The sequence below is a fragment of the Heptranchias perlo genome, chromosome 44 (assembly GCF_035084215.1).
Source record: "Heptranchias perlo isolate sHepPer1 chromosome 44, sHepPer1.hap1, whole genome shotgun sequence".
NCBI lineage: Eukaryota > Metazoa > Chordata > Chondrichthyes > Hexanchiformes > Hexanchidae > Heptranchias > Heptranchias perlo.
The window spans coordinates 3,553,906-3,570,121 of record NC_090368.1 but is presented as its reverse complement, the minus strand read 5'-3'; the positions used below and the strand labels follow the sequence as shown (position 1 = coordinate 3,570,121).

Sequence of the window (16,216 nt, the reverse complement as noted above, 5' to 3'; positions counted from 1 at the left end):
TGTGAGGTAAATCGGGATAGTAGCAATCAGGTGATACCAAGTTGGGGTTTTACCAGTTTGTGGGAAGAAAAAAAAGGCCTCTCTTGAATTCCCGGGAAAAGAGTGCGTTGGAGCAGGAGACTGCATGAGTCAACACAATGGCAAGAGTGGAGACAGCTTGGATTATTTTGCTCTGAGTTTGACACTGAATGTAAAATGAGTGTGGGAGTTGAGAAGATAGTCATTTTCTTTCATCTTGAATGTAATCACCCCGTTACCCCGCCCCTGTTATTTAAAAAAAACCCTTTCCAATATGCACCATTGGCTGCCTGCGAGGGATTGTGGTTTGTCTTCGCAGATTGTGTAGGGGGTGTCGTAACTATAGCAACCTGGAACGACATCTCCAGATACACTCGCTTCTGTCTCCCAGTGTAAATCAATTCCGAGCTTTTTGTTTTGAAAAAGAGAAGGTGAACGTCTTCATTTAATCCGATAGGATTTGCGGGGGGGGGGGGTTGGCTGCGGACTTTCACCGCTTATCTGCACAGTCGTGTTCCCCTCCAACCCCTTAGAGTCTGATTCAGAGCTGCAGCAAACCCGGCCCTGTCCTCCAGGGGGGAACCTGGGGTTACCTGCCTTGGGTCGATCCGCAAACTCAGTCTCCTGTATCGGAGTCCATCCCAAAGGAGATAAAAGATAACTGAGCAGATCTGTTGTGCAGAGAATCAGGATGGGTTAATGTTTGTGGTGCGGCCTCTCTTGTCAGTGGTGTTGGGGTTTTGGACTACCTGAAATCTCTCTTTCATAAGAACATAAGAACATAAGAAATTGGAGCAGGAGTAGGCCAATCGGCCCCTCGAGCCTGCTCCGCCATTCAATAAGATCATGGCTGATCTGATCCCAACCACAAATCTAAAGAACACAAGAAGTCGGAGCAGGACCCGGCCACGTAGCCCCTGGGCCCTCTCCGCCACCCACAGGGCATTGACCGATCCGAACTCAGCTTCATGTCCAATTTCCTGCCCGCTCCCCATAACCCCTAATTCCCTTTACTTCTAGGAAACTGTCTATTTCTGTTTTAAATTTATTTAATGATGTAGCTTCCACAGCTTCCTGGGGCAGCAAATTCCACAGACCTACCACCCTCTGAGTGAAGAAGTTTCTCCTCATCTCAGTTTTGAAAGAGCAGCCCCTTATTCTAAGATTATGCCCCCTAGTTCTAGTTTCACCCATCTTTGGGAACATCCTTACTGCATCCACCCGATCAAGACCCTTCACAATCTTATATGTTTCAATAAGATCGCCTCTCATTCTTCTGAACTCCAATGAGTAGAGTCCCAATCTACTCAACCTCTCCTCATATGTCCGCCCCCTCATCCCCGGGATTAACCGAGTGAACCTTCTTTGTACTGCCTCGAGAGCAAGTATGTCTTTTCTTAAGTATGGAGACCAAAACTGTATGCAGTATTCCAGGTGCGGTCTCACCAATACCTTATATAACTGCAGCAATACCTCCTTGTTTTTATATTCTATCCCCCGAGCAATAAAAGCCAACATTCCGTTGGCTTTCTTGATCACCTGCTGCACCTGCATACCAACTTTTTGATTTTCTTGCACTTTCCCCCCCCATTACAAATGCTGCTCTGCATCATCAGCACTTTCTGTCCTTGTATATGTTCAACAATGATACCAGAACCGAGATGTTACAGCCATCAGGAAAGATTGAACAGGCTGGGGCTCTTTTCTCCAGAAAAGAGAAGGCTGAGGGGTGACCTGATAGACTATGAAAGGGTTCGATAGGGTAGACGTAGAGAAGATGTTTCCCCTTGTGGGGGAGACCAAAACCAGGGGCCATAAATATGAGAGTCACTAATAAATCCAATCGGGAATTCAGGAGAAACTTCTTTACCCAGAGAGTGGTGAGAATGTGGAACTCACTCCCACATGGAGTGGTCGAGGCGAATAACATAGATGCATTTAAGGGGAAGCTGGATAAACACATGAGGGAGAAAGGAATAGAAGGATATGCTGATAGGGTGAGATGAAGTAGGGAGAGAGGAGGCTCGCGTGGAGCAGAAACACCAGCACGGACCAGTTGGGCCGAATGGCCTGTTTCTGCTGTACGTTCTATGTGAGTCCATTTCAGCCTTCCAGTATTGGCTTCCTCTTTTTCAGATCTACTACCTGTATATAATTTCCCCCCCATTTCCTTCTCGGTCTCCCAACCCCAGCGGGGATTTCCGAAGCCCAGGGTGGCAATGGGAGCGACATATTTTGCTTCAGCCGCCTGCAGGCTAGGGAGAGCGGCCACTTGGCCGAGACTTCACTGGGTGCCAGTGGCACTGTGGCTTAGGAACAGGAGGAGGCCGTTCAGCCCCTCGAGCCTGCTCTGCCATTCAGTTCGATCATGGCTGATCTGTACCGCAACATATTTTGCTCCATATCCCTTGATTGCCTTACCCAACAAAAATCCATCGATCTCAGCCTTGAAAGCTCCAATTGACCCCCAGTATCCACAGCCTTTTGGGGGAGAGTGTTTGTGTGAAGAAGTGTTTCCTGATTTCTCTCCTAAACGGCCTGGCTCTAATTCTAAGGTTATGCCCCCCACTTTGGTCTGGACTCCCCCCACCAGAGGAAATAGTTTCTCTCTCTCTATCTACCCTATGGAATTCTTTTTATCATTTTAAACACCTCGATCAGATCTCAAACCTTCTAACCTGAAAGGAATGCGACCCCATGTTTAAGCAACCTGTCCTCGCAATTTAAGCCTTTTAGCCCCGGTATCGTTGTGGTGCATGAGGAGAGGAAAGGGGGAGATAATGTGTATCCTTTTTTAAATAAAGGATTTGATGGAGCACGGACTGGCCATTTCTAGTGTCCTGTTGTGGTCTGGAGTGGGGGGTGGGGGCGGTTGCTGGAATACCTCTGCAGTAGTTCAGAGAACTGTTTCACTCCCCACCTCCTCAATTTACACAAGGGGTGGGCTATTCTTGGTAGGAAATTGGCACTCTCTCTCTGTTGCTATGGTGATGTATCATGCAAGCTAGGTTTTTATCAGTCAGTTTTGCATGAAAGGGCTTGGGAATTTCGGGGGGGATTTTATACCGTGGTGGGTGGTGGAGTTCGTTACCAGAGGGAACATATCCCACAGCTGATTTATTGACTGTGCGATTGTTATCCTTTGGTACTGAAGCCGGCGATTCACACTGGGGTGCAGTTCCACTGGCGTCGTCTGTCCTCCAGCACCGACCCCCACTGACTCTTGTTCATGTGAGAGAATAGACCGGCTGTTCGACTGTAGAAGCATCGCAGCCAGGCCCTGTCCGATCGCCATTCGGTGTCTATGCTTTTGCAAGCACTCTTTCCAGTAGGGGTTGCTGGTTTGCGATCAGCAGCGCGAACCCTGCCCCCACCCGCCCCCCCCCACCCCCCCCAAAACCCCGGCTGATTTTCCTCCTGCCCCTCCCCTCTCCCACCATCCTTTCTAGCCCAGGGGGTGTGGAGAGGCCAGTTGTATTGCTGCCATTGTCCTAGCCGAGCTCAGTTCATTCAGCATAGACCAGTGATTAGACCTGTGTCTGTGCGTTCGTTCCCTTTCCTGTGGCCCTTTGACTATCCTCACCTGAGATTGTTCTAAGTCCAGGCTTCTCCCAGTGTTGTTCTGACACCAGCTGCTATTTGAGGGTGGCCCAGGATGCCTGTGGGGCGAGCACTGGGCATCTGCTCACTGCCCTCCTACGGCTGCGATTCAGAACTCGGTGTGCAGAACATCATCTCACCCCTATCTACCCAGTGGTCTCGATAAACCGGGCCCAGCGGCAGCATTTTGCCATCGGCCTGCTTTTATGCCGGGACTTCTGGTCTTTGTTAGCTGTGGCTCTCGCCTCAGCGTCGGAAGGTCGTGGGTTCGAGTCCCCACTCCAGAGACCTGAGCACAAAATCCAGGCCGACACTCCCGGTGCCAGTACTGAGGGAGTGCTGCACCGTCGGAGATGCCGTCTTCCGGATGAGGCCACGTCCGCCCCTCTTAGGCGGACGTAAAAGATCCAACGGGCACTATTTCGAAGAAGAGCAGGGGGAGTTCAACCCTGGGGCCAATATTTATCCCCCAACCAACATCACTAAAACCGATGATGTGGTCATTATCACATTGTTTGCGGGAGCTTTCTGTGCTCAAATTTACTACCGTGTTGCCTACGTTATAACAGTGACCACACTTCCAAAAGAATTTCTTTTGGCTGTAAAGCGTTGCGGGACGTCCTGAGATCGTGAGGGGCACTCTAGAAATGCAGGTCTTTCTTTCTTTGTTGTACCCGCTCTGAGTTGCTGTTTGTTCCTGCAGGGCCGTGGTGGAAGCAGTTCATCGGCTGGACGTGATTGTCGGCAACAAGATGGCGTACCGGGAGGTCTTCAAACCTGAAAACATCAGCCTGCGGAACAAGTAGGCACAAGTAGGGGAGGCTGAGGGGCTTTTTGCTGATAGTTCAGGTTATCGTCTGGTTCCGAATCAGCGGCTCGCCTTTCTGTAATGGCGCCCGCGTAACACAACCTCGTCAGATGTTTTACACTGGGTTAGGAAGCAGGGTGATGGAAAGCACGGGCAGGTTGAGCAGGCTTTTGAAGGAGGGGAGAGAGGTAATGAGGGCGGAGGGGTTTGGGGGAGCGAGGGTGGTTTTCAAATCAACACACTAGAGGAACTGGGAGCCCAGGGAGGGGGGGGGGGGTGGTGAGAGTGGGGCTGACGGGTGTGTGGGGTCTGGGAAAGGGGAGAATTAGATCCTCTCCAGGGCCTTGTGAATTATAAGAATAGGAGGAGGAGCCCCTCGGGCCTGTTCCGCCATTCAATTAGATTATGACCAGTTTGTATCTTAACTCCATCTACCCATCTTGGTTCTGAAACCCTTAATACCCTTGCCTAACAAAAATCTATCAATCTCAGTTTTTACATTTTCAAGCTTTTTGGGGAGGGAGTTCCCGATTTCCACTCCCTGTTGTGTGAAGAAGTGTTTCCTGATATCATCCTTGAACGGCCTGGCTCTAATTCTAATGAGGTTATGCACTTTGGCAGGAAAAACCAGAGAGCAAGTTATTATCTTAATGGCAAGAAACTGGAAAGTACTGCAGTACAAAGGGATCTGGGGGTCCTAGTGCAAGAAAATCAAAAAGTTGGTATGCAGGTGCAGCAGGTGATCAAGAAAGCCAATGGAATGTTGGCTTTTATTGGTAGGGGGATAGAATATAAAAACAAGGAGGTATTGCTGCAGTTATATAAGGTATTGGTGAGACCGCACCTGGAATACTGCATACAGTTTTGGTGTCCATACTTAAGAAAAGACATACTTGCTCTCGAGGCAGTACAAAGAAGGTTCACTCGGTTAATCCCGGGGATGAGGGGGCGGACATATGAGGAGAGGTTGAGTAGATTGGGACTCTACTCATTGGAGTTCAGAAGAATGAGAGGTGATCTTATTGAAACATATAAGATTGTGAAGGGGCTTGATCGGGTGGATGCGGTAAGGATGTTCCCAAGGATGGGTGAAACTAGAACTAGGGGGCATAATCTTAGAATAAGGAGCTGTTCTTTCAAAACTGAGATGAGGAGAAACTTCTTCACTCAGAGGGTGGTAGGTCTGTGGAATTTGCTGCCCCAGGAAGCTGTGGAAGCTACATCGTTAGACAGTTTCCTAGAAGTAAAGGGAATTAGGGGTTACAGGGAGCGGGCAGGAAATTGGGCATGAATTTAGATTTGAGGTTAGGATCAGATCAGCCATGATCTTATTGAATGGTGGAGCAGGCTCAAGGGGCCGATTGGCCTACTCCTGCTCCTATTTCTTATGTTCTTAAGGTTATACCCCCTTGTTCTGGACCCCCTCCCGAAATAAAAGTGCATGCAAGTCGGTCTCTCGGGGTCTCGGTCTCTTGTGGTTTCATATGGTGAAAGAAAGAACTTGCTTTTATATAGCGCCTTTCATGACCTCAGGACGACCCAAAGCGCTTTACAGCCAATTAATGTAGTCGCTGTTGTAATGTAGGAAACACGGCAGCAAATCTGCGCACAGCAAGATCCCACAAACAGCGATGTGATAATGGCCAGATAATCTGCTTTTTTTCCCCTGCTCTTCTTTGAAATAGTGGCTGTGGGATCTTTCACGTCCACCTGGGAGGGGCAGACGGGGCCTCGGTTTAGCGTCTCATCTGAAAGACGGTACCTCCGACAGTGCAGCACTCCCTCAGTACTGGCAGTGGGAGTGTCAGCCTGGATTATGGGCTCAAGTCTCTGGAGTGGGGACTCGAACCCATGACCCTCTGACTCGGAGACGAGAGAGAGAGAGAGAGAGAGAGAGAGAGCTATCCACTGAGCCCGGGCCTGACAGCGGTCAACAAAACGGGAGGGTTTTCCAATTCACAACACTGACCCTACTTGCTGAGCGCAAAAATAGATCTGCCCCCTTCAACAACAAAAATAAAACCTTCTGTCGGATGGGCTCCTGAGCCCTGCACGCGCACGCCGCAGGTCCCAGATTAGTTTTCCCGGTTTTTGCCGATTAGCTGATTTCTGCTGGTGGTGCCTGTACATCACTATGTTTAACCTCAGCACGAGGGAGGAGTGATCGAGTGTCTCGTTTCCAGCTTTCCGGTGCATGTGTCTGGTTGTTGACAGAATTGGGCTTGGCATTAGTGCCCCTCACGTGGTTGAATATCCCTATCCGGACCCGCGCGTGTAAAACGAGGGGGCTTTGGTTCAAGAACTTCAGGAGAAGGTGGGGGAGGGGTATACATATCGATCATACGAGGCTCCGAACAGGGAGTTTGTGTTCGGTTCTGGGCACCGCACCTTAGGAAGGATATATTGGCCTTGGAGGGAGTGCAGCGTAGATTTACTGGAATGTTACCTGGACTCCAAGGGTTAAATTACAAGGAGAGATTTAACAAACTAAGGTTGTATTCCCTGGAATTTAGAGTGATTTGATTGAAGTTTTCAAGCTATTAAGGGGAACTGATAGGGTAGATAGAAACTATTTCCACTGGTTGGGGAGCTAAAGACTAGGGGACATAGCCTAAAAATTAGAGCCAGGACTTTCAGGAGTGAAGTCAGGAAACACTTCTACACACAAAGGGTGGTAGAAGTTTGGAACTCTCTTTCGCAAACGGCACTTGATGCTAGCTCAATTAATTTTAAACCTGAGATTGATTGATTTTTGTTGGCTCCATATCCTTTAATTCCTTTGGTTAAGCGGGTATATGGAGTTAGGTCACAGATCGGCCATGATCTCATTGAATGGTGGAACAGCCTCGAGGGGCTGAATGGCCTCCTTCTGTTCCTATGTTGTGCTCGCTCCAGTGTTTTTGTGTGGAACTTAGGAACAGGAGGAGGCCATTCAGCCCCTCGAGGCTGTTCCGCCGTTCAGTTAGATCGCGGCTGATCTGTACCTCGACCCCATCTACCCGCCTTGGTTCCGTAACCCTCGATACCCTTGCCTAACAAAGCTGTGTGTTCGTGTTCTCGGTCCGTAGGCTGAGGGAACTCTGCGTGAAGCTCATGTTTTTGCATCCTGTGGACTACGGGCGGAAGGCTGAGGAGCTTCTCTGGAGGAAGGTTTACTATGAAGTCATCCAGCTCGTCAAAACCAATAAGAAGGTAACCAGCTGGGCCCTGTAAACCGGTCAGCGTGGCTCTTGGGGCCCGACTACTCGTTGGGTCGGGGTGCAGCGGTTTGACTATGAATAGTGGCCGAATCTCTTAACCCCTCGGCGCACGGTGCCAAGGACCGTCTGGAGCAGGCCAGGAGAGAGGGAGGAAACTTGACCAAAGCTGCCAGTACTGCGTATCTCCTTTCCCCTCGTGGTAAATGTACGTCCTGGTGGGCAACCCCATTCAGATCCGAGGTTTGGTCCCTTCGACTGGGGCAGTGCGCGAGGTGCTCCAGTTGGTCTCGCGATCCCGTTGGGGGGGGGGGTCTCAATTTGGGCAGGGTTGCTGCTCCATACCCTTACCTGGAGCCCTGTGGGAAGAATCCCAGCCTCTGGTGAGAGGACTACCCCTTCCAGGTGAGCCAGGCTGGCTGGCCGATCAGTAACAGTGCCCTGGGGTGTGTCGGGGTCGAATTACTGAGTCTCTCTCAAAAGATACAAACATACGAACAAAGACGGGAAAAGGACCCTCTAGCCCGTCCAGCTCGTCCCACACATTTATAATCCCTTGTGCATCACAATACAAACCCTCCCCACCTGACACCACGTGATCTCCTGGGAGAGGCGATTAAACCAGATTTTAAGAAAACCCCGCCGATTAAAGGGGGTTGCGGGGGGAGGTGGAGTCTGGAAAATGCCCCTCCGACCCCCTTAGGCGATCGAAACCGGTCTAGGAGAACCCTCTGGTCCTGATTCATTGTCGTACGGTACCTGCCATTTTGATCGAGGGGATCTCCGCCCCAGCCAGAAACAGGTCCCGCTCTCGCTCGAAGGAATCCAGCGAATCGCGGTGTCCATCGCACGAGCCGGCAGCCTGTTCCAGAGGTCCCACTATTCTCTGGGAAAACAACCACTTCAAACGTCTGACCTAATTCCGACCTTGCGTAATTTGAGATTGTGACCCCCTGGTCTCCCCTAACCGGCTTAGTTGTAAAGATTGACTCGGGTTCAATCTCCCATCACCAGGTGTACCACCTTGGGAGTGAACTTGACACAAAAGGGAGCTGCCCTCCCTGCTTCTCTTTTCCCCCACCCCTCAAGGTCCGTAGTCCCGAGCTAGTTACTCAGACTCGTTCTTTGCTGTGGTGCCACAATAACAGGAGGTTGCTGACTTGTAAATGCTCGTAGAATTACAGTTTAGAATCATGCAGCTCAAGAAGGAGGCCATTCGGTCCATCGTGCCTGTGCCGGCTCTCTGAAAGAGCTATCCGATTAGTCCCACTCCCCCCTACTCTTTTCCCCCATAGCCCTGTAAATTTTTCCCTGTCGAGTACTTGTCCAATTCCCTTTTGAAAGTTACTGTTGAATCTGCTCCCACCGCCCTTTCAGGCAGTGCATTCCAGATCAGAACAACCTGCTGCGTAAACGTTTTTCTTCCTTGTCGTCCCTCTGCTTCTTTTGCCAATTACCGTCAATCTGTGTCCTCTGGTTACCGACCCTCCTGCCACTGGAAACAGTTTCTCCCTATCTGCTCTATCAAAACCCTTTGTGATTTTGAACGCCTCTATTAAATCTTCTCCTTAATCTTCTCTGCTCCAAGGAGAACAACTCCAGTCTCTCCACTTAACTGAAGCCCTTCATCCCTGGTACCATTCCGGTAATTAACCTCTGCACCCTTGACATCGTTCGTTAATTGATTGACTTTAATTGCCAGAAAGTGGGTTCTGGTTGGCGTGTTCACTTGTAAACGTTCTTCTGCCTCTGTCCCACTCAGATCCCTTTGTGTTGTGTCTGCTTGCAGCATATCCACAGTCGGAGTGCCCTGGAGTGTGCCTACCGGACTCACCTGATTGCGGGCATCGGATTCTATCAGCATCTGCTCTTGTACGTCCAGTCCCATTACCAGCTCGAACTGCACAGCTCCATTGACTGGACCCACGTCACCGACCCCCTCATAGGTCAGTTGTTCCAGCCAGGGGAAGCAAGTCAATTCGTTCCTGAAAGAGAGAGTCAAGAGGTTGAGTCGATTTATTCAAGGGTGAGCTCCTCTCCTCTTCCCCACCTCCCCCTCCCTCCCCCTCCCTCCCTTCCTTCCCATCCATCCTCCTTGGCTTAGTGGGTATGCCCACCTCCTGGTGCTAAGCAGCACAGACCAGGCGGATTGCTGCTGGGGGTCTGTGCTGAGCTTGACCACAAACGGAGTGGCCGTAATGGGTGCTACTTTGGCCTGTAGGCCAGGGTTCTTGCTCCTGCTCACACGCAAAAGAAGGGGCCGCTCGCCTTTAGAGGACTGCTGACGTCCGAGGATCGCAGTGCGAGTCGGCGCCTGCGGGAGAGGTGGGCGGGCTCTTGCTGTGCATACGGTGTCACGAGGTGAGCGCAGAATAAGATGGGATTTGGCTGCAACTGTTGGTGAGGGAAAGATTTTAATTCACTTGGTAAGTTCTCACAGCGCGTTTTTACGATCTGGGACGCGCTGCCTGAAAGGGCGGTGGAAGCAGATTCACTTTCAAAAGGGAATTGGGTTAACAACTTGAAGTGGGGCGGGGGGAATTTGCAGGGGTACGGGGGAAAGAGCTGGCGAGTGGGACTTAATTGGGCAGCTCTTTCAAAGAGCCGGCACAGGCATGATGGGCCGAATGGCCCCCTTGGTGCTGTATCGTTCTGTGATCTCAAGTGTCACTTTGCGGTGCAGTAAGTGTATGTTGTGTAGGTAAGCTTGGCGTTAATATCCTGCCAACGCCAAGGAGATGCACAACTATCCCCAGAGCCTTGTCCACTCACTTAACCATTGAATCGGAGTTCGATGTGGGCTAGTGTGAGGTCGTCCAAGAAAGAAGAGAAAAGTCGGAGTATTTTCCAAATGGTGAGAAACTAGGGACTGAGAGTTGGGAGTCCAAGTACACATCGTTAAAAGCCAGTAGACAGGTACAAAAAAGCAATCAAAAAGGCTAATGGAATGTTGGCCTTTATCTCGAGGGGGCTGGAATACAAAGGGGAGGAAGTTATGCCTCAGTTACACACACAGCCTTGATCAGATCCCATCCGGAGATACTGCGTTCAGTTCTGGGCACCGCATCTCAGGACGGATATATTGGCCTTGGAGGGGGTGCAGTGCAGATTCACCAGAACAAATGTAAGGACTCTCTCAACACCAGGTTGTAGTCCAACAGTTTTATTTGAAAATCACAAGCTTTTGGAGCTTACCTCCTTCGTCACTCACCTGACGAAGGAGGTAAGCTCTGAAAGCTTGTGATTTTCAAATAAAACTGTTGGACTATAACCTGGTGTTGTAAGATTCCTTACATTTGTCCACCCCAGTCCATCACCGGCGTCTCCACATCACCAGAACAATGCCAGGGCTAAAAGGGTTAAATTATGAGGACAGGTTACATAGACTAGGCTTGTATTCCCTTAAGTATAGAAGATTGTGGGGTGATTAGATTGAGGTGTTTAAAATGATATAATGATTCAATAGAGTAGATACGGAGAAACCATTTCCTCTGGTGGGGAGAGTCCAGAACAAGGGGGCATAACCTTAAAATCAGGAGTGAAATCTTCTCACACACAGGGTGGTAGAATAACATTGACTTACAGTACTGGTGGGCGCCGGCCTGCCACTGTGTAGCACTGTGTGGCCTGGTGTGTACAGGTCTGTCACTGGGGGTGGCATTGATGGGAGCCATTGGAAGGGACGCATTAAGCATATCATATTTAAGTGTATTGGCTAAGGTGCATATTCTTTCCTATTGCATATTGGTACAAAGAGACTATGAAGATTAGTGATTGTACTTGATGACTTTGCTTAGGAGGGATTACAAAAGGAACGGTGGGGAATAATTGAAAACTGTTGTACTGAAATAGTTTTTTTTCCCCGACTTTTAACCCTGTTTGAGGTCTGAATGTGATTAATGAACTTTCGAAGGGTTTCACCTTTCTCTCCTCCTCCTGTACAGGCCGAAAGAAGCTGGTTACTGCTTCAGGCAAGGAAATGGAATGGGCACAAATGGCTTGTCACAGATGCCTGATGTACCTGGGGGACCTTGGTGAGTATCAACACTCCTGGGGGGGAATAGGACTGCAGGCAAGACTAAACAACATGGGCTGGCTGCCCCAGGGAAGAGAATGCTGTCTCTGTCTGTCTGTCGTCTTTCCTTTGCTCTGTTCCTTGGCAAGACCCACCCCTTTTAAGGAGAGTGCAGTGGTGCACAATCTGCCTCAAAGCTGCTCTTCACCTTTCTTTCCGCCCCCCCCCCCCCCAAACCCAGATGGGCACGGACCTGAGGCAGCCATTAATGCTGTCCGATGCCAACCAGTCTAAACCTAAAGGGGGCACTTGCTCGCCTCCATCTAATGGCCTCCTTAGAGCTTGCATCAGTCACCGTCCCGACTGGTCTCAGTTCAGCTTGGGGGGTGGGCAGGCTGGCCCCTCGTCGGGGTGGGCAGGCTGGCCCCTCGTCAGCGTGGGTGCATTCACCAGCAACTTGCATTTATATAGCGCTTTTAACATCGTAAAATATCCCAAGGCGCTTCACAGGAGCGTAAATCAGACAAAAACTTGACCGCCGAGCCAGATGAGATATTAGGACAGGTGACAGCAAGCTTGGTCAAAGAGGTAGGTCTTAAGGAGGGGAGAGAGGCGGAGAGGTTTAGGGAGGGAATTCCAGAGCTTAGGGCCGAGGCAGCTGAAGGCACGGCCGCCAGTGGTGTGACGGATAAAATCGGGGATGCGCAAGAGGCCAGAATTGGAGGACGCAGAGATCTCGGAGGGTTTGTAGGGCCGGAGGAGGTTACAGAGATAGGGAGGGGGAATCCACAATGCATGCGGCCTACGGGATAGCTGGAGGTGAGACCCCTGTGTCTTTGATGTGGTAGCTGGGATGGATCGGAGGGCAGTGTGTGCTTTCTCGTTGTTAGAGGTTACACTTTTGGCCCACGCCCTCAGCTGGAATCGCGAGCTGGTGGGTGGGGGGTGGAAAGTTTGAGTTCGCTGATCTCGCCAGCAGGCCTGCGCAACCGGAGAGGGAAGAGGCAGCACGTCCCAAATTCCCCTCGCCGCGATGTGTAATTGAGGCCACCCTGCTTTTGCTGTAGCTTTACGCCTTTCCTGCTGTCATAAAAACATAAGAAATAGGAGCAGGAGTCGGCCAAACAGCCCCTCGAGCCTGCTCCGCCATTCACTAAGATCATGGCTGATCTTCGACCTCAACTCCACTTTCCCACCCTATCCCCATATCCCTTGATTCCCCTAGAGCCAAATAACCATCGATCTCAGCCTTGAACATACTCAATGACTCAGCGTCCACAGCTCTCTGGGGTAGAGAATTCCAAAGATTCACAACCCTCTGAGTGAAGAAATTTTTCCTCATCTCTGTCCGCTGTACGTTCTGTGTGATTCTAAATGGTCGACCCCTTATCCTGAGACTGTGCCCCTTAGTTCTAGACTCTTCAGCCTCTCAGTATCTACCCTGTCAAGCCCTCTCAGACTTTTATATGTTTCAATGAGATCACCTCTCATTCTTCTAAACTCCAGGGAGTATAGGCCCATTTTACACAATCTCTCATAGGACAACCCTCTCATCCCAGGAATCAATCCAGTGAACCTTCGTTGCACCCCCTCTAAGGCAAGTATATCCATCCTTGGGTAAGGAGACCAAAACTGTACACGGTACTCCAGGGGAGGTCTCACTAGAGCCCTATATAATTGCAGCAAGACTTCCTTACTCTTATACTCCAACCCCCTTGCAATAAAGGCCAGCATACCATTTGCTTTCCTAATTGCTTGCTGTACCTGCATGTTAACTTTCTGTGATTCGTGTACAAGGACACCCAAATCCCTCTGCATACCCACATTTTTTCGTCTCACTTTTTTTTTAAAAAGAGTGTATCTGTCCTGTCCTGTGTTTCAGCGCGTTATCAGAATGAGCTGGCGGGAGTGGACACGGAGCAGCTGGCCGAGCGGTTTTATTACCAGTCGCTGTCAGTGGTGCCTCAAGTGGGTGAGTGCGGCGTTTGTTCCCCAGGGGGTGGAGGAGCTTTCCTGCTTACGGTGGAAACGTGCGCCTCTTAACGTTTATATATATTAAAAAAAAAACACAAGTGCCAGAGCGCTTTATCCACGGCAGGAGAAAATCGGACACCAAGCCGGAGAAAGAGATTAGGAGGAGTTACTGATGGTGCAAAAAAGATTTACGAGGATGATACCAGAACTGTGAGGTTATAACTATCAGGAAAGATTGAACAGGCTGGTGCTTTTTTTCTCTAGAAAAGAGAAGGCCGAGGGGTGACCTGATAGAGATCTTTAAAATTATGAAGGGGTTTGATAGGGTAGACGTAGAGAAGATGTTTCCACTTGTGGGGGAGACCAGAACCAGGGGTCATAAATATAAGAGAGTCACTAATAAATCCTATCGGGAATTCAGGAGAAACTTCTTTACCCAGAGAGTGGTGAGAATGTGGAACTCGCTCCCACAAGGAGTGGTTGAGGTGAATAACACAGATACATTTAAGGGGAAGCTACATACACAGATGGGAGAGAAGGGAATAGAAGGATATGTTGATAGGGCTAGACGAAGGGGGGAGGGGAGGAGGCTCGTGTGGAGCACAAACACCGGCATGGACCTGTTGGGCCGAATGGCCTGTCTCTGTGCTGTACATTCTGTGTAATTCTTTGAAAGTTGGTCAAGGAGGTGGAAGGGTTTAGGGAGTGAACGGGATGTAATTAGCTCAAGGCATGACTGCTAATGCTGGGCCCAAGGGAGTGGTGTCGCAGATACGGAGATTCCAAGGGATTGGCGGGGGCGGGGGGAGGGGGGAGGAGAGAATGTTGTGGGGCTGGAGGAGGTGATGTTGGGATGGGTGGGGAGAGAGATATAATTGTTTCTTGTTCAGTACCAGCTCAGGAACCAGAGGGGGGAGATGGAGAATTTTTTTTTAACGTAAGAGTTGTTACTATCTGGAACGCACTGCCTGAGAGGACGGAAGCAGATTCAGTCATAACTTTCAAACGGGAATTAGATAAATACTCGAATAGGGGCGAGGAGTGGGATTAATTAGATAGCTCTTTCAAAGAGGCGGCACAGGTGAGATGGGCCGAATGGACCTCCTTCGGTGCTGTAAGATTCTATGATATATTTGAGGTCCTGACTTGGTCAAGAATGTTTTACTGTACGGAGCAGGAAGGCTCCAGGCACGCACTCCCTGGTCTGTTTGGCGTTAGCTGATCTTGGGCGAGTTGGTAGTGTGAGCTCTACAGTCAGTACCCCTGGGCCGGGAGGAGCTAGAATTTCCCACTCCTGATCGCCACTGGAAAGCGCCGGACGACGGGCCGGGCCGGCGCTCGGCCGTGATGCCCTCCCCAGTCGAACAGCTCGCTGACGCTCGCTGTCTAGCCCCACGCACGTGAAGAATGGCCACTCGGGGAGGAAGGCACCTATGGGTAAAGTCCCGCAGCATGAGTCAGCACCTTTTCTTTGCGGGGGGTGGGGGGAGAATAGCGCTAGGAGGCGAGACAGTAGGAGGAGAAATGGGTAAGTGAAGAGGGGGAGAAATGTTTCGCCTTGGGCAAAATTTTGTGTGTAACATTCAGATAGCGATAGGAAGTGGGAAACCAGTTCAGCCGTCCTGCACACGCGCGGTATTTAGCCATTGGAAACCAAAGAGCAAACACTTTGATTCAAAATGGATGCAGTTGTTGATCAAAATGGCTGCCGTTGATCAAAATGGCTGCTGTTGCTTGTGGATCATTTGTCTTGCTTGTTTTTTTTTGGTTTGCTTGGTATCTTCCCTGAATTATCCTGCGCTTTCTTTCCAGGTATGCCCTTTAACCAGCTCGGAACGCTGGCCGGAAGTAAACATTACAATGTCGAGGCCACTTACTACTACCTCAGATGGTAGGTCACACCGAACAGCTGGAGGTTTCCCAGCCTTGCACGCAATCTTCGCTCTGCCTGTTTTTTTAAAAAAAAGTATGGCGAAACCAGGGTGAAAGGCCAAAGTTCATAACGCAGGGCCCTATCTATAATATATATTTAAAATCTTGCCTATAGCGCTCGTATCCTGTAAGCATCGCATTTACTTCCTGTCACAATTTCGCTGTCACGTTTTAGCGTATCTGGTGACTCACCGAGCAATGCCACGGGAGGTAACGGTAGCAATATATTGAATGCCTTGCATATAGTGTGCACTGATGTAGCCGTCACACTTTGTTGATAACACCCCCATTGTCTGTTCTGTGACTCCCATTGAGCAATGCCCTGGGAGATCTGCTGGTTGGGTGAAGAAACCTCGAGGCCCATTTATACTCTTAATAGTTGGATGCTGTGACGAAGGAGTTTCGATGAGTTTGCTTCTCATACCTGACTTGGCAGATCAGGCTGAAGTATTCTCCCTCTTCAAGGAGGGGTCGGCTGTGATGCCCTCTCTGGTTGAATAGCCGACTCACACCCGCCGCCTGGGCTCGCGCGTGTAAGATGGCTGCTGGCATGGGAAAAGTGTAGGGTGCCTCGGGAAGCGTACCCTGTTTTTATTAGAGCCGGGGGGGAAAGGAAGATAGAACAGCATTCAGCTGTCTGGGCTGCGGGGGGGCCGTCTAGCCGAGTAGTCA

At 50.1% G+C, this 16,216-nt stretch overlaps 1 protein-coding gene across 2 annotated transcripts in view; it reads left to right on the top strand.

Annotated features, from left to right (window-relative positions):
- Window positions 1–16,216, top strand: part of smg5 (SMG5 nonsense mediated mRNA decay factor) — a 39,518-nt gene that overhangs the window by 1,821 nt on the left and 21,481 nt on the right. Inside the window, exons 2-7 of one of the 2 annotated variants that reach the window (XM_067975910.1) lie at window positions 4,322–4,420; window positions 7,495–7,618; window positions 9,413–9,569; window positions 11,568–11,657; window positions 13,521–13,610; window positions 15,425–15,503. In XM_067975910.1, the coding sequence (XP_067832011.1) occupies window positions 4,322–4,420; window positions 7,495–7,618; window positions 9,413–9,569; window positions 11,568–11,657; window positions 13,521–13,610; window positions 15,425–15,503 (639 nt within the window). Of the gene's footprint in view, window positions 1–4,321; window positions 4,421–7,494; window positions 7,619–9,412; window positions 9,650–11,567; window positions 11,658–13,520; window positions 13,611–15,424; window positions 15,504–16,216 lie in introns of those variants that run through there. The other variant, XM_067975911.1, reaches the window with a different exon arrangement.